Source organism: Carlito syrichta, unplaced genomic scaffold (genome assembly GCF_000164805.1).
Source record: "Carlito syrichta isolate Samal-C Ts95f unplaced genomic scaffold, Tarsius_syrichta-2.0.1 Scaffold303504, whole genome shotgun sequence".
Lineage (NCBI taxonomy): Eukaryota > Metazoa > Chordata > Mammalia > Primates > Tarsiidae > Carlito > Carlito syrichta.
Window position 1 is genome coordinate 11607 of NW_007247600.1, and position 19255 is coordinate 30861.

The 19255-nt window shown below is 39.8% G+C and overlaps 1 protein-coding gene across 1 annotated transcript in view; it reads right to left on the reverse strand.

The window, feature by feature from the left end:
* The window catches only part of MOXD1 (monooxygenase DBH like 1), a gene marked incomplete at its 3' end in the record, with an annotated part of 63887 nt that overhangs the window by 9921 nt on the left and 34711 nt on the right, over window positions 1-19255 (reverse strand). Inside the window, exons 4-5 of the mRNA XM_008058610.1 lie at window positions 5649-5828; window positions 4782-4884 (exon numbers count right to left, since the gene is read on the reverse strand). Coding sequence (XP_008056801.1) covers window positions 4782-4884; window positions 5649-5828 — 283 coding nt within the window. The remainder of the gene's footprint in view (window positions 1-4781; window positions 4885-5648; window positions 5829-19255) is intronic.

The window sequence follows — 19255 nt, forward strand, 5'->3', positions numbered from 1 at the left end:
CACCTCAGCCTCCCAAAGGCGCGGGATTACAGGCTGAGCCACCGAGCCCGGCTAAACACCAAGGTCTTTACAGGAAATATCTTTTAATATATATTATATACCCCTCATTTATACACACACACACACACACACACACACACACACACACTTAGAAAGTATCCATTACTTTTAATGTTTTAAGGCACAATAAAATGTTAAAATTAAGTATCTTAATTATTCCAGAAAATATTATCTCTCAACTTCCTTAACAGTCTTGAAAAATCCAAGCTTCCTTTCCTGCTTAGTGAGTTCCTTCTTTATGGTGAACATACAATAATTTAGTATTTGTTTGTTGCCTCAAGCTTGCTTAGATGTTCACCAGAATGCATTGCAGAGTGACAATTAATAACACTACCTCTGGCTGACTATCCTGCAAATTCCAAGTCTGCTGCTTATGAGTCATATGACTTTTGGTGAATGCTATGGTTTCAATGTCTAAAACCTACTCCAAAAGTAGCTTTGAATGTTTGTTGAAATTGAATTGCCATTGTGATGGTATTGAGTGGTGAGATTTTTTAAGAGGTGTTTAGGTCATGAATGGGTTCATGCCATTATTTTGGAAGTGAGTTTGCCCCTTCTTGCTCTGTTTGCCTATCTACTATGCGATGCCTTCTGTCATGTTATGATGCAGCAAGAAGACCCTTGCCAGATGCCAGTACTTTGATCTTGGATGTCCCAGCCTCTAGAACCATGAGGGATAAATTTCTATTCATTAAAAATGACTCAGTCTGTGGTTTTCTGTTATGGCAGCACAAAACAGGCTCAAGGCATCAAGTTCGCCTAATCCCTTTGTACCTCAGTTTCCCAGCCTGGAAAATGTCCATCATAGTAGTACTACTACCTCATAAGGTTGATGTGAAGCTTAAACACAAAGTCCTTAGAACAGTGCTTGGCATAAATAAAGTGCTAAATAAATGGCAGCTAGGTCAAAACTTCCGGAGACCAAAAAGTGTTTCTTTCCATCTCTGTAGTTCTACTGCTTGGTGGTCACATATATGAGGGGGATCCCTAAAACCCAGAATTATCTTTTGGTGGGTGGGCCCTTGTAGTACCGACTTCCCCTAAGAGGCAAGTGTTTGCATATTTCACGATGGGTGATTTACAAGTGCACCTGCCCACAATGCACAGTGTTTAGCAGTTTTTGACCAAAACCAGCATGGCTCCTATGCTCCACCATCCCTATTCACCCAATTTCATCCCGAGAGATTTTTTTGTTTTCTCAGATGAAGAACTCCTCAAAGGGAAACTTTGAACAATATGAAAGGGGTCACATACACCCCCCCACACACACAAATGGCAAAAGCACTAAAAGGCATAAAAACTGATGAGTTCAAAACTATTTTGAGCAGTGGAAAAAGTGTCTTGATAGGTGTATTACATCAAACAAAGAGTACTTTGAAGTTCAAACATGTGAAAATACATACACACTATTTTATAAATAAATTTTGGGTTTTTGGGGAGTCCCTCTTTGTATACCAGGAACTTGATTGTTAAACAAATAAAAACAGCTGTCATGAATAAAGCAAACAACTACAAATGCTGGTGAGGATGTGGAGAAAAATGAATGCTTCCACAGTACTGGTGGGAACACAAACTAGTGCAGCCTCTTTGGAGGACAGTGTGGCAATTTCTGAAAGAACTAGAAATACTTCCATTTAACCCAGCAATGTCCTATTGGGAATATACCCGGGGGAACTCAAGTCATTCTACCATAAAGATACCTGCACATGCATGCTTGTTGCAGCTTTATTCACAACAGCAAAAACATGGAACCAACCATGCTGCCCACTGAAGCTGGACTGGATTTTAAAAATGTGGTACATATACACAATGGAATATTATGCAGCAATAAAGAAGGGCAAACATCTGGACTTAGCAGCAACTTGGATGGATTTAGAGTCGATCAGACTGAGTGATCTATCCCAGAAACAAAGAACAGAGTACCACATGTTCTCACTTATCAGTGGACCTTGAGAAACTATAATAATACTATAAGAAAGTGATTGGCAGTAGTGGGAAACTTCCAAGGGGATTGGCAATTGAGGGAAACTGCCAGGGGAGGGAGAGGCACACCTCATCCACAAGGGCACCTGCATAATGAACATTTGTATGCCTAACCCTGAATTGTACCCCACATCTTTAAAATAAAGAGGAAAAAAAGAAAATCTATTTTCCTTTTATGTTATTCCAGTGTAGACAAAAAAGAACATGCATCTACGCTGACCCTAGAATATTTTTTGGAAATATCTTGAAAAGTTGTGTTTTGTATTTAATATTTTTGTGATCTAACTCCTTCTACCATAACAGCTCTATAGAGGGAAAAATGGTAAGCAGGAATTCCACTTCCATATACTGAGTTAGGTCCATTAATTGCACTAGCTGTTTGAACCATTAATTACATTATCTAGTAAACAAAGCAATACCTTATCAAGTAAATATAATATTATTATTTAACAACAGTTTTCTGGAAACCTAAATTCATATTACAATATGTTTATCAAGGCAAAATTACCATAATCTAAAATTTGCTCTAATTGTGAACACGAATAAGAATAGAGAGTACTAGAAACCCATTAAACTATTAAAAAAATAAGCTTCCATTCAATTTTTACATTGAAACTATAAGAAATTCAGATTAATTGGAAACATACAAGGTAAATGAATCACATCTTCCACTTCATAAGACTATAAAAGGAAGAAGTATGAATTCACATTGAATTTCTTCCTTTTATTCCTAGCCCAGCTTTTAAAAATTTTTTTAGTTTAATTTTTATTTTATTTATTTATTTTATAGGGATTAGGTCTCACTATGCTGCTCAGGCTGGTCACAAACTCCTGGGCTCAAGCAATCCTCCCTTCTCAGCCTCTCAAAGTGCTGGGATTACAGGTATGAGCCACTGCACCCTGTCCACACTGAATTTCTAATTGAAGTAGTATTATACATTATATGAAAGATTTATTCTCTGAATAACATTAAATCAAAGATGTGAAAATTTTTGAAAAATAAAAATTGCAATATGACATATTTAAGAATTATTTCTATTATTATTGCAAATGATAATTTATGCTTATAGACATAATTTTGCAGGAAATCTATCTTAGAATTTAATATGTTATTTCATAACATTTGGTTTTATGAAAGTTTTTGAACTTTCATTCTTATGGATTCATGGTTCAGAAAATAGGATATGATTTGTGAGTGAAAATCAAAGTGAATTCAGGGAAGGTATTTCACATGCATTCAGGCAAGAAAAGACAATAATTTTCTGGCTTATTCATAAACATAATAGCTTGAAACTTATATAGAAGCATCACTTGTTAAATATCAAACCACATTACCTTTCTTTATAATCTATTTTTTTAAGCTGCACCAGCCAGAGTGGTCATTTCAAAACACAAATCTTGGTATTTAATTCTACTGCGCCAAACTCTTCAATGGCTTCCCATTGACTTTAGCCCTTAACGTGGTCTACAGGGCCTCAGGTTGCCTGGTTCCTTCCTTTCCAGACTCATCAGCATCTTTTTTCCTCCACCCTGACCCTTCAGCACCTCCAGTCTCCCAGAAGAGGAGTTTGATTCCTCAGTGAAGACATAATCTAGACCATTCCCTCCACCACACATCTCTGACTAGATTAGGTCACCAGTTAAATATTATGATAGTCAGGTTCCTCTCTATTTAATCAGCTGGAATCTGTATGTAGTTTTATGCTATTCGCACTATTATTTGATTACTTCTCTTTTCCTCTGAACTATAATTTCCACGAGGGTGGGAATAGTATCTGTTTTTCACTCCCATTACATCCTTGAGCACAGCGTCAGCACATAGTTGTGCTCAGTATTTGCTGAATAACTGCACAAACCAAGGTTAAATAAAAGCCTAGAGTCGCTTCTGCTGATAATTTCATGTTGAATCTATCAATATGGGTTTTTAATATTACAGAGGTAAATTCACATATCAAATATACATTGTTACACCCTTTACTTCAATATTTTGTGACAGTGTCACTGCATAAACATTTCTTTTTCTTTTTTTTGAGTTGGAGTCTCACTCTGTCACCCAGACTGGAGTGCAGTGGCCGCTCCTGGCCACCGCAGCCTCGACCCGCTGGACTCCGGCGATCCTTCCGCCTCAGCCTTCCAAGTATCTGGAATTACAGGCGCGTGCCACCACGCCCAGCTAATTTTTTTGATTTATTGTAAAGATGAGGTCTCGTCTGCCCAGGCGGGTCTTGAACCCGTGGGCTCAGGCAATCCACTCACCTCAGCCTCCCAAAGGCGTGGGATTACAGGCTGAGCCACCGAGCCCGGCTAACCTTTCTTAAGTATATGTATGATGTGCCTATCACACAACAAAATGTCTAATACTTTTAGTGTAATAAATGATAGTTTTTTCATATATGCAGTAAGAATTAAAATGTCTCATAAGCACCATGTATCTGGAACTAATTATATCACCAAGGAAAAAAGTCAACTATTCTACTTCCTGGTAGGTAGTATGCAAATGGGTTTTTAAGATTAGAGTTCATGTGCCTGGTTTGGTAGGGGTTAATTATCCTGTTGTTGCAGGGCAATTATAAATATTAATAGTATTTCCTTTTTCAGTATCCTAATTTGAATGATAAATGTAAAAATTAATTCTTTCCAACATCAGCTGCTATTTTGTTTCAATTCTGTTAAAGACAAAGATTACTAGTTAGCTTTTTTTAAAAATCACAGGTAAAACATATAAAGAGTAAACTCACCTTCTTCATATGTAGGATTGTCATAATGGACTTCTAAGAGCACATAATGTGGGTCGAACGGAGTGCCAAGGGATAATCCAACATGAGGTGGATAGGAAAAACCCTAAATACGGAAAAGTCCATGAGATAGTGTCCTGTGAAAGTTCCTGAGAGTTCTACTGGACTCAAAACCAACCATTTAAAAAAAAAAAAAAAAAAAGCTTGTTTTGTTTTAGTTTTGTTTGTTTGTTTTAGACAGGGTCTCGTTATGCTGCCCAAACCCCTGACCTCAAGCAATCCTTCCTCCTGGCCTTCTCAAAGCACTAGGATTATAGGCATGAGCCACCATGGCTGGCCTTTCAAAGATATTTTAACTTTCTGGAAACTACTAATCTATAACTGATGAAATTAACTAAAAATGGCTTAAGGAAAGAAACTCTAAGCAAATGGAAATAAGCCACCCTCACATCAAATGTAGTGTGTTGAGCTTCCCTTATACGCGTTAGAATCCTATTTGTAGCCGGGCTCAGTGGCTCAGCCTGTAATCCCACACCTCTGGGAGGCTGAAGTGAGTGGATTGCCTGAGCCCGCGGGTTCGCGGCCCGCCTGGGCAACTTGGTGAGACCTCATCTCTACAATAAATCAACAGTTAGCTGGGCGTGGGAGCGTGCGCCTGTAGTTCCAGCTACTTGGAAGGCTGAGATGGAAGGATCGCCTGAGCCCAGCAGGTCGAGGCTGCGGTGGCCAGGAGCGGCCACTGCACTCAAGTCTGGGAGACAGAGTGAGACTCCAACTCAAAAAAAAAAAAAAAAAAGAAGAAGAAGCCTATTTGTGAGGGGAAACGTGACCAATTAACTGTGTCACATCTCGGTTTATCACCAGCCCCACCTCTCCACCAATGGCCCAGGCAAAAATCACAGTTTCACAGGTGAGGAACGCATCGGGCATGTTCGGGTGGTAGCACTCGTGGCCAGAGTCCAGAACACTGTCGTTGAAGTTGTTGCTGCACTGATAAAGCAGGATGTGGTGGACCAGACTCTCGTGGCCTCTCTGGATCACTGGCTCAACCTACACAAACACAAACGAGAGGAAGGATGCGATCAAGAAAAGCACCCCGCAACATCCTGCCACAAGCACAAAACTGGGATAAACAGTGATCAGATTATCCAAGGAATATTCTTCTCAATTATGTGAAGGTTATGTGGTTCGAGTCTAATTTGTTCTGGAGATGATGACAATAGTGATGATAACAATGTTGTCAATGGTAACAACAAACATGCGATAACCATTTACTCCAAGAACCATAGGGCTTTCTAATCTGGTTTTTTTTTTTTTTTGGCTTGTTTTTAACTCGCTTTTGTTTTCCTTGCCCTGAGTGCAGAGCAATGTTTTGAAACTCGTTTGCTCTATTCCAGGCTTCACCTTGTCCCTGTTCCTCCTCCCTCTTCCCCCCCCAACCTAGAAATAAGAAATAAGTCAAGGCTTTCAGTTTCCCTCTCTTCCACCTCAAGATGTTTTCTCTACCCATCCCTGCTGGAGGTGAGAGACAGTATCTCCATCTATATATACACACAGTGTTGAGCAGAGCATGGGCACAGAGTAGGGTCAACACCGAATATTTTTATTTCAGCCATTAAGACCCAATTCTAATAACAATTTTATTATTAGAATTTGGAATAGAAAAGAAAAAAAAAACATTGTTAGTGATGTGCTTCTGTGGCACTGCTCACATTAGGAGAGGAAAACTAGAAACCAGTTAAATTGAATGGGCAGTGCCATTGGTCCTGATGTGGGAAGATGATCCTTGCGCGTATGTTCCACCCATTGTCGGTTCTCTAAGCTCTCTTCGCAACACTTGCCCACTTCGGCCCAAGAACCTGGAGACCAGCTCAGAATGAGCTAAGTACCTCCTAATCTTCCAGAGATCCTACATTCAGACCGAATGGAGCCTTGTACTTGGTTTTGGTTGGCTGTGGGTGTTGCCATCAGATACAGGGTTCTGTTTTTTTTATTTTTGTTTTCAGCATTCTTTGAGTCACCCATTCAACTGATTAAAAAGCCCTGGTGTGCCCCTAAATTTCCAAGATTTCAGCTGCCTTAGAGTTCTAAGTCCCTTTACTCTTAACTACACAAACACAGGCACTGCATTTTGAAACCCTCGCTTGCTCTTTCTAGACGTGCATATTTAGATGAAGTCAGTTCTGCTATTTTCCCCTAGTGCTTTCCTTTTCCATTTTCTCCAAAGTTTTTCTCTTTTCTGTAGGAAAACCTAAGCAGCCAAAGGACGAAAGGATGCCTCACAGGTAGAGGTCTGAATGGGCAGTCAAGGAGTCCAATTTGTAGATCCAGTATTTTTTGTGTTACACAGTGAGTCATGCCACACCCAAGTCACATGCACATTTTAAAAATCATATTCACGAAAATAACATTGCACATGGTTTTGTTTGCACTTGTCTTGTCTCTAAAAGGTCATGAGCCCTGAAGGCAGAAACTTTTCTATTTTGCTTGAAAATGACAGTTATTGTTTAAGCATGGTTGCATAACAACAATGATTGCACAAAATTGTTACCCAGACTTTCCATTAGAATTTAGTTTCTATATCTAGTTTGAGCTTTCTTGGGAGACCTACTTATTTAGGTGCCTCTGTACTCCAGGGGGGACAAGGCACTGCTAATATGTCAACAGCAAAATATTCAGGCACACATGAGATTTTTTGCTAAGTGCTTATTAGTTCCGGCAAAACCTTAAGGTTGTACTGAGCTCTGCAAGACAAGTCCCGGAAAGAAGCCTTTAGGGCAAATGAGAGTTGGCTGTTGCCAAGGCAGCTATAGAAGCTGGTGGCATTCATGGAGGCATAGGAAAAAGAACTTAAGGGTATATGACGCTGGGTGGAGCCTGCCTGTGGGAAGCTTCAAATAAACTGCTTAAAAGAAAAAGAGCAACTGTTTTAAGAGCAAGCATTTTTTAAAAAATTTTTTATAGGAAGTGCTAAAATTAACATCAAACTGCCAAGCTACCAGTACATGTTGGGATAATAATGGTAACTATCTGCCAGGCACATATTAGCATTTCATTTAATATTCACAACAAATTTATAAGACAGATGTTATCATCCCTATCTTACAGATGAGAAAACTGAGACTCAGAGAGATCAGGCAACAAGTCCAAAGTACAATAGCTAGGAAGTGATAGATGGGATTGTAAATCAGGCTGATCTGATCCTCCAGAGACTTTTAACCATAGCACATTATTACAGTAGACATGTTGGAGATGTATCAAGGACCCTGGAAGTCACTGCCAGTGGGAGGGAGCATGAAAGGCTTCAACAGGACAAGCTGCCGACAGCTGTCGTTAATGAGAGTGAAATGACTCCAGGAGCCAATGAAAGGAGGTGCTTCTGAAACCACTAGCAAGGACCACCACGCATCACTGCCCTCAGAAAAACAGCATCATCCTGGGACACCTTGAAAGTCATCTCTTGGTCTCTTTGCCTCCTCATCCATGTGCCCCTCAGCCTCTAGGGTGAGGAGTCAGAACAGATCTGTGGTCCTTCAATGTCTATTTACTAAAGCAAGCAAATAACAAGAACTCTCTTTGAAACCTGGTGAGGGCTTCAAGGAGAACTGAACTATAATCTGTTCAGATTACAAATTCAGATTACAAATCAGCCCCAGACATGAGGATTTCTAAGTAAAAAATCAACTCATAAAGCAACAAGGAAACTGTCTGCAAACCTGGCTACTGATTATGGGAAGAGAAAGACCTGCAAGAAGCAAAGCCCTTCGTAGAATAAAAAGGATATGAGCAATGAGAGGGAAAGGAGGAAAAAAAGTGCTCAGGGGTATAGTTTGCAAGATGATGACAAAACTGGTCAAATTATGAGTCTCTGCATAGGTGAGTGCCCATAAGAATGAATCTGCACATGTGTGTGTGCAAGTGGGTGAGTGAATATCTGATTGAGACATGAGATCAAGCACCTGGGGCTCCCATGCAAAAGTGGCTGCAATTTACCACTGCTCTGAATTTGGCAACCACCGCACATGCAAGAACATCTGCCACTTGAAGGGCATCTCTTGGGAAAGGTGGCAGAGATCAGCTGCCTCTCGGCACCTGGCACCTGGTCCACAGCACTACCTGTGGCAACAGACCAGGTACTGGCAGCGGGATCATGGAGAAAGCACAGGGAGGAAATCTGGAGCTGAGCCCCATGGAGGAGAAGAGCAGGACAAAGACATTTTCTCTATCCCAGAAGCTGGGCAGAAGCCCACTTGAGCTCTCCCAATACTGAGAAGCCTGTACCCTGAGACTGAGGGTGATCTCTGCACTCCTCTGGGTGGCCATCATTGGCCTAGAGAGGATACTTCAAGTGCATGATATTGGAGAGACCAATGCCCAATCCCCACACTGGACCAATCACAAACACATGCAATTGGAATTGGGAGATCTAGCAGATGAGTCGGGGGCATGCCTGCTCTGATTAATCCCCATTCACCCAGCAGTCCATGAGGTGTCTGACTCACGGGGAGAGCAGTCTGATTGGCCCGCACTGAGAGCAGAGGGGAGGGTCTAAAGACCAGAGCCTACTCCCTACCACGGGGAGCCAAAAGTAGCAGTGATTGGGACATGCCAGAAAAAAGAAAGAAAGAAAGAGAGTGAGGGAGAGAGGGAGGGAGGGAAGAAGGAAGGAAGGAAGAGAAAACTGATGTTTCAGAAATGGCAACAAAAGGGAGAGTTTTTTTTTCTTTTTCTTTTCTTTTCTTTTCTTTTCTTTTCTTTTCTTTTCTTTCTTTCTTTCTTTCTTTCCTTCTTTCTTTCTTTCTTTCTTTCTTTCTCTCTCTCTCTCTCTCTCTCTCTTTCTTTCTTTCCTTGCTCTCTCCATACATATTTTTCTCTGTGTGTTTTCTGATTTGATTTGCCCCTTTTTCTCCCTCTTTTTTTTTTTTTTTATATGGGTATGTTTGAGGGTGAGTGTATCTTCTTCTTTTTTTTGCATTTTGTGTATTTATTTATCTGTTCATCTGCTTGCCTGTCTGATTTCCTTCATCTTCTTCTTTCTCTTCATATTTGTTTCTTCTCCCTCCTTTCTTTCTCTGTTCTTACCCTTCCTTTTATCACATTTTGGTTTCAAAGTGTATGCATACACTCCCACTGCATGGACATATTATAAGGTGGTGGGAAGTAGGTTCCAGAGGCCCATACCCATCAGTGGATACTGCATTCTGCAGGTAGCTTCTGAACTGTAGCTCCCCTCATTATACCTTAATCAAATCTCAAACCTGCAAAAAGTCAGCACAGCCTCCCACTCCCAGCCTACCTTCAACACTGAATAAATCCAGAAGCTCTATCTAAGGAAGAAAGATGTTTGAGCAAACAGTAGTGAAGGCTAACCCCCCATCACTGAGCAACGGAATTAAAGAGGAGGAAAAAAAGTGGGGGGGAATTCATCACAAATGAAGAAGAATCAACAGAAGAACACAGGTACCCTGCAGATTCCTGGAAAGACAGTGCCTGAGAATACAGACTTCAGAACTCAAATAATGAAGAGTTCTCAGAACAACTGGTCTCAAATCCAGATATAAAGGTATTGATGGAAAGGCTGAATAAAAATGAAGAAAGACAAGAAGAAAGAATGAAAGAGTTGGTAACTGAGATGATGGCAAAAAAAAAAAAAAAGAATACAGAAAATGAAATAAATAACAAACTGATAAGCATAGAAAGCAGAATTAATCAAGCAGTAGAAGGAATCTCAGAACTTGGAGACTGAAACATGGAACTAACCCAAACCGGTAAGCACATAGAAAGGAAGCTTTAAAAAATGGAACAAAGCCTCCAAAAGATGTGTGATTTTATTAAGATGCTGAACTTACAGCTAATCAGCATTTCTGAGGAAGAAAGGGAGACAGAGACCACCATGGAACAAACATTCCATGAGGTTATCCAAGAAAATTTTCCTCATCTCATCAGAGATGCAACCATCTAAACACAAAAGACTTGGAAAACCCCTGCAAGACATCAAATGAGAAAGCTAACTCCTAGACACAATAATTTGCTTATGCAAAGTAGGTACAAAAGAAAAATACCTAAAGGCAGTGAGAGAGAAAGGTCAGACTATCTACTGGGGAAGATCAATTAGAATAGCAGCAGACTTATCTACAGAAGCACTACAGGCTAGAAGAGACTGGAGTCCAATCTTCAAAGTTTTCAAAGATAAACAATTCCAGTCAAGAATTTCCTATCTAGCAAAGCTAATCTTCATCAGTGGTAAAGAATTAAAATTCTTCCTGACATTCAATCTCTAAGAATTTATGCTGCCTCCAGACTTGCTCTATAAGAGATGCTTAACAAGAAGAAAGGGGGGTAGTGGAGAATGACCACACTCTATCCAAGAATGCAGGAAAAAAGAGAATCAGCACAGTATGCATAGTGACTGCAAAACAGAAAACACATACATCAACTCCCAAATAAAGCAAACAAACAAACTGAACATGAATGGACCAAATGCACCAATGAAAAGACACAGAATGGCAAACTGGATTTTTAAAAATGACCTGAAAATATGCCTCCAGGAAATACATCTCACTGCAAAGGACGCTCACAGACTCAAAGTTAGGGGAAGGAAAACAAATGTTCAGGTGAACAAACACACAGAAAAAAGCAGGAGTTGTGATCTTGATACCAGACAAAACAAAATTTAAACTATCAAAAATTTGAAAAGATACAAAAGAACACTACATAATGATAAAATATTCAATCCATCAACAAGAAATATCCATCCTAAACATATGTGCACCCAACACAGGACTACCAGCTTTTATAAAGTAGCTACTAAGTAAACTAAAAAAAGATATAGACTCTAACACTATCATAGTTGGGGACTTGGATATCCCACTAACAACTCAAGATAGAACATCAAGTCAAAAAATCAACAAGAAGATCCAACCTTAACTTGATGCTTGACCAAATGGACTTAATAGATCTTGAGGAACACTCCACCCACAATCACAAAATATACATTCTACTTTTCACCACATGGAAAGTACTCCAAGATTGACCACATCTTCAACTATAAATCAAGCATAACAAATTTCATGAAATCAAAATACTGCCATGCACCTTCTCAGACTACAGTGGAATAAAAATAAATATAACACCAACAAAATTCCCCCTAAGCCCACAAAGACATGGACAGTAAACAGCATGGTGCTGAATAACTCCTGGGTCAGCACAGAAATCAAAAACAGAAATTAAAAGATTCCTGGAAACAAATGAAAAAGAAGAAACATCTTACCAAAACCTCTGGGATACCATGAAAACAATACTAAGAGGGGAACTTATTTCTCTACGAACATACATCAAGAAAATAGATCACAGGTTAACAGCCTAACAAATTACCTAAGGGAGCTGGAAAGACAAGACCACCAAAGCCCTAACTTCAGTTGAAGAATCCAGATCAGCAAAGTAAAAGCCCAAATACGAGACATAGAAGAAAAAACAGAAAAAAAATCAGTGAAACAAAAAACTAGTTCTTTGAAAAGATAAACAAGATTGACAGACCCCTAGACAGACTGATCAAGAAAAAGAGAGAAAAAAACCCAAATAAACACAATCAGAAATGCAAAAGGTCAAGTCACAACTGATCCCGAAGAAATACAAAAGATTATCTGAGATTAATCCGCATACCTGTATGGAAACGAACTTGACAATCTAAATGAAATGGAGGACTTTCTGACATCACACAACCTCCCAAGGTTAAAACAAGAGGAAATTGAGACCCTACATAGACCAGTAACAACCCAGGAACTTGACTCCATCATAAGAAAACTATAAAACAAACAAAAAAAGCCCTGAAGCAGACAGCCTTCTAGTGGAATTCTGCAAAACATAAAAGGAGGCGCTGATATTAATCCTATTTAAAGTATTCCGGGCAATCAAGAAAGACTCAGTGCTCCCCAAATCATTTTATGAAGGTAACATCCCGTTGATACCCAAACCAGGTAAGGATCCAATAAGAAAGAGAACTACATTCCAATGTCCCTAATGAACATAGAGGCAAAAATTCTCAACAAGATTCAAGCAAATTAGATCCAACAACACATCTCAAAAAATCATCCACCATAACCAAGTAGGTTTCATCCCCAGGATGCAGGTCTGGTTCAACATCTGCAAGATCATACATATAATTCAATACATCAACAGATGTAAAGCAAGAACCACATAACTATGTCATTAGACACAGAAGAGGCTTTTGATAAAATCCAGCATCCCTTCTTGATAAAAACCTTGAACACCTAGGCATAAAGGGAACATACCTCAAAAATAGTAATGAGCCATCTATCATAAATAAATCCATAGCCAACATATTGCTAAATGGACAGAAATTGGAAGCATTTCCTCTGAAAATCAGAACAAGACAAGTTTGACCGCTCTCATGCCTTCTGTTCAACATAGTGTTGGAAGTACTAGCAAGAACAATCAGACAAGAGAAGGAAATCAGGGGTATGCAAATAGGAAAAGAGGAAGTCCCGCTATCCCTCTTTGCTGATGATATGATCCTATACCTTGAAAACCCAAGAAAATCTGTCAACCTCCTTGCATTGCTAAAGGACTTTGGCAAAGTCTCAGGGTACAAAATAAACACACAAAAGACAGTCACATTCTTATACACCAATGACAAACAAGCAGAGAACCAAATAAAAAGCGCAATCCCGTTCACAACACACACACACACACACACACACACACACACACACACACACACACACACACATACCTCAGCATCTTCCTAACCAGAGAAGTGAAAGATTTTACAACGAAAACTACAAAACACTACTCAAAGAAATCAAAGAAGACACAAACAAATGGAAGAATCAACATTGTTAAGATGTCCATCCTACCAAAGACAATCTGCAGATTCAATTAATACCGATTAAATTACCAACATCATTCTTCTCTGATCTAGAAATGACAATACAGAAATTCATATGGAAACATAAACAACCACGAATAACCAAAACAATCCTTAGCAAAAGAAACAAAGTGGGTGGTATCACACTTTCAGACTTTAAACTTTATTATAAATCTATAATAATCAAAACAGTCTGGTTTGGGTACAAGATCAGGCATATAGACCAATGGAACAGGATAGAGATTCCGGAAGCAAAAATCTCAATTTCCCAATCAACTCATCTTCAACAAAGCCTCCACCAACAAGCACTGGTGAGAGGAGAACCTATTCAGTAAATGGTGCTGGGAAAACTGGCTGACCACACATAGAGGAATGAAACAGGATGCCTACCTATCACCATACACAAAAATCAACGCTAAACGGATCAAAGACCTAAACGTAAAACCTCAAACTATAAGAATCTTAGAAAACACAGAAGACACCCTTATGGAAATTGGAATAGGTAACCAATTCCTAAACAAAATCCCAGACGCCCACACTATAAGAGATTAGATAAACAAGTGGGACGTCATCAAACTGAAAAGCTTCTGCAAAGCAAAAGAGACCATCAAGAGAGTGGGGAGACAGCCAACAGGGTGGGGAACAAAAATTGCCAATTGTGTATCTGACAAAGGCCTGACTGACATCCAGGATGTATAAGAAGCTCAAATGTGCTAAAAGGAAAAAAACAAACAACCCTATTAAAGAGTGAGCAAAAGAAATGAACAGACATTTCTCAAAAGAAGATATACGAGCTGGCAACAGATAAGTGAAAAAAATGCTCAGCCCCACCAATCATCAAAGAAATGCAAATTAAAACCATACCACCTAATTCCAATCAAGATGGTCATCAACAATAACTCAGAAAACAACAGATACTGGAGAGGATGTGGGGAAAAAAGAATGCTTCTAAACTATGTGTGGCGATTCCTAAAAGATCTAAAAATTGACCTTCCATATGATCCAGCAATCTCCCTTCTGGGAATATAACCAGAGGAACTCAAAACATTCTATAAAAAAGATACCCGCACACTCATGTTTATTGCAGCATTATTCACAACAGTAAAAACATGGAACCAACGGTGTTGCCCGTTGAAAGTAGACTGGATTTAAAAAAAAAAGTGGTACATATACACAATGAAATATTACGCAACCATTAAGAAGAACAAAATTGTGGACTTCACAGCAACTTGGATGGAATCTATCATACTCAATGATCTATCACAGAAACAAATAACTGAGTACCACATGTTGTCACTCATAAGTGGACCCTGCACTTTTATCATAATGCCATAAGAAAGGAATTGGTATAGCAGGACACTGCCAGGGGAGGGAAAGTACATACCATCAATAAGAGTAACTGATCTCAAACCAGGCAGAATAGGAACCAAAGGAAGACCCAAACTTTACCTGTACAATGACCACTTATCTGCCTAATCCTGAATTGCACCACATCTTTAAAACTAAAAAAAAAAAAATTGCTTGGGAATTAGACACAAAGATAGCCATGGATCAAGGAGCTATTCATATGGCAGAATAAACTACCTGCTTATCAGACTCCTCAAGAACTGACGAATTTCTGGAGAGGAATTTTAAGACCACCATAGGAGTTAATTACATGAGCTACCAAGAATGTTACCTAAGGACAAGCATGCCCTGTTTAGCAGTGGATACAAGTTAGAAGGAAATGAGAACACATTGACCCAGGAAGGACAGGGCCACTCCGCATACTCTCATAGGATGGAATTTCCCACAATGTTTCAGCCATGCTTACAGTGCCTGATGATGCCAGGACACTGCTATCAATCCCCAGGTGGCAGTTTTTCATTATCTTCTGCTCCCTCACTCAGTTTCACAAACATTTTAAGAAGTCATCAAACTTGTATTTTTTTACATTTTAAATTATTTTATTTTATTTATTTGTTTGTTTGTTTGTCTTTGAGTCGGACTCTTACACTGTTGCCAAGACTGGAGTGCAGTGGCACTTCTCTGGCCACTGCAGCCTCAACCTGCTGGGCTCAGGCAATCCTTCCACCTCAGCCTTCCAGGTAGCTAGAATTACAGGCGCACGCTATCACGCCTGGCTTATTTTTTGATTTATTGTAGAGATGAGATCTCACCAAGTGGCCCAGGCTGGTCTCGAACCCCTGATCTCAGGCAATCCTCTCGCCGTTGTCTCCCAAAGTGCTGGGATTACAAGCTTGAGCCACTGTGCAGGGTCAAATTTTTTTATTTTAAGGATGTGGGGTACAATTCAGGGTTGTGTTTACAAATGTTCACTATGCAGGTACCCTTGTTGATGAGGTGTGCTCCCTCCCCTCCCCTGGCAGATTCCTACTACTGCCAATGCCACCTCCAAACCCCCCTTTCCCTGACAGTTTCCCACTACTGCCATTTTTTTTTTTTTTTTTTTTTTGAGCTGGAGTCTCACTCTGTCGCCCAGGCTGGCGTGCAGCAGCATGCTCATGGTCACTGCAGCCTCGACCTGCTGGGCTCAGGCAATCCTTCCACTCCAGTCTTCCAAGTAGTTGGAACGACCGGCACATGCCACAACCTTGTATTTTAAACCCTTGTGATATTCTTCTTCACAGAGTGAAGCACACATCCTGAGCGCAAGCATGAAACAACTCTTTCTGATGTGCTGAGTACTTGGCCACAGGTAAAAACACATTTCCTTGTGCATTAGTACTTGTTTGAAATAATGGTGGAGTTATATGCTTTTTTACTTAAAATACTTTTGAGAAAAATAAGGCCATAATGAATCAGCACATTAGAAGCTGCATGTAAAAAGTGTCCCTTATTCTGAGTAGATCACATATGTCATGCGATAAACCACAATGTAGGAATGCCAATAATTGCCTCTAGTTAAAAAGTACTAAAATTATAGGAATTATTAAATAAGGTTATGGACATATAAAGTATACACACATAGATAAATTGGTATTTCTGAGACTAGAGTGGACACAATTTAATTTTCTTTGTAGCTTGGCTATATTATAGCAGAAAAAATAAATATAAAGAAATATAAAGCAGTCCATAAGGAAATAAGTGGCAAGAACAAATACGGAATGACATCCACCTGACACCATCAAATTGTGTTATTGATCATGTGTTCTTGTACAAAGGTGGAGTGTAGAGACCCAGAATATAGGTGGAAGGCCTGTGAGCCCACCTTCGTATGGCCTTGGAGACTAGATGAGAAGGAACTGGCAGCTAAGGGTTATTTGCTAGTCACACTGCATAGTAAAAGAACAGCCTGGAACTAGATCACAGATGAAAAAGAACATGGAAGACTTCAACCTGGAGGATTCTTTTAAAGAGTGAAACAGAAAACAAGTAACTGAAGCTTTGGGATACACTTGGGACATCTTAGCAGTAAAGGAAGAAAAGAACAACAAGCAACTGCTAAAGTATAGCCAAGACCCAAGGTGGAAATTAACACTGACCGTGAAACTGACTTTGGAAATGACCATTTTTCCTAGCCCCATTATCTCTTCTTACCCTCTTCATGCAGGTCAAATATGCCCAACACTGGCCCTGCATTGCACAGAGCACTTAATCACTACTTATTGAATTAAGATAAAATGAACCCACTACCCTTTCCATGAAGTCAACATCAATGAGGTTGAATCATTACATTCATTTGCCTCTTAGTTACTTGATGATTGCAGCTCCATTGGCCCACACTGCGTCCCACTTCAGCAACTGAATCCCATGGTCACACCTGCCTTGGAACTGCCCAGGACTACACTCTGAAATTTTCTTTCTTTCCACGTTAGCTCTTTCACGCCTCTCCGGTTGCTCAGCCACTGTGTTCTCCCAGGAGGCCACTTGAGCGACTCACTCACCAGCTCTCTCACAAACTGACCCAGATTCTCACTACCCCTATAACCTGTCCCTTCTCATCCTCTGCTTGGGATACTGAACATGTCCTTTCACAACTATCCATAAAGACCTCAAAGTTCATAGCTCACACTTTTGCCTCAACACACCGATCTTTCTTTTATTTTGCTCTGCATTCTATTCTTCTCCCTGAAGTAGCTATTCTAAAACCTTTCCCAGTTCACGCATTCTTCCTAATCAGCTGTCGGCAAATGTCTTGATTATTTTAGCGAGAGAGAAAAGAATTTCCATCTGTACTGTATTCGCCTGAGGGCAGAGCTAGGGGTAGAATATGATGCAAAGGACACAATATAATGGAAAAATCTTAAATGTCAGCAACTCATTCGATATATCCATTTTAAAAAATGAATAAAGTTATGAAATAATTGAAAGATCCCATACTTGGTGTCATCTTCTTCTAGTAGGATGAGACATGGAGAACCTGAAACCGCTAGAAACTGGAAGAGGCAGGGAAGATAAGACACAAAAATTCTAAGAGTTGCAGAATTTGTTAAAACTTAGAACCAAAAAACTACTTCAGAATATGAGGTAAGAAAATCTTAGGGGAAACATAAGCTATTATTCTGTCATTGAAGGAAGGGGCCCTTGGCAAATCTGTGCCTGCCTGCTGGTTGGTTCCCTTTCACCAGCCTCTGCCCTAAAGACAGAGTCCGTTCATGAAGAACTTCCTTTGGAAGCCACTGAGCACTGGTAAACTTAAGAATCCACATGCGTTTTGCAGCCTTCCAATAACCAATTACCTAAACAATAGCACTTGCTGAAAGATGATTTTTGCTTAATTCTCCTGTACTGCGTTGAATGGTGTTTCCTCAAAAGTCATGTCCCTTGGAGCCTCGGAATGTGACCTTATGTGGAAATAGGGTCATTGCTGATGTAATTAGTTATGATGAGGTCATACTGGATTGGGGGAGCCCTAAATTCAATGACTAGCATCTTTATAAGATACAGATACAGAGAGAAGACAGCCATGAGAAGACTGAGGTGGAATGGAGTCATGCTGCCACCAACCAAGGAATGCCAGAAGCCACTAGAAACTGGAAGAGTCAGGGAAAGGCTATTTATTCCCTAGAGTTTTGGAGGGAGCCTGGCCCTGCCCACACCTTGATTTTAGACTTCTAGTCTCCAAAGCTGTGAGAGAATGCATTTCTGCTGTTTCCGATTATCCAGCTTGTGGTCATTTATTATGGCAACCCTAGGAAGTTCAGACATCCTCCATTTTCTTTCATAAACTAACAATAGCTATAATGTAAAGATTTGTACATTAATACCTAGGTCATGATTGTCCCTGAAATCATATACACGTTCCCCTTATATGATTGCAGTTAAATGGTTTTTTTTTTAATTTATAGCTCAATATAAGCATATTTTGCTTTACTTGTTAATTTGTGAGGTGAAAAGGGGGGCAAGTGCCTTTCTTTGGGCCAAATACACGAAGCTCTGTGTGAGAAACATAGGAAGGTTATTTGAGCCCTTTTGAGCAATTTTCCTATTCTTATTCTTCCAAGTCTACCCATTTAAGATGTGGCTCCTTGCTTGTTAAAACATGAGTGGACAAGTGAAACATAGCTCTCCAAAAACAACTTGCAGCTCAATAAACTAAAAATTAAAACAAAAGAAGGGAGGCGATGGGCGGAATCTGTAATGAGCT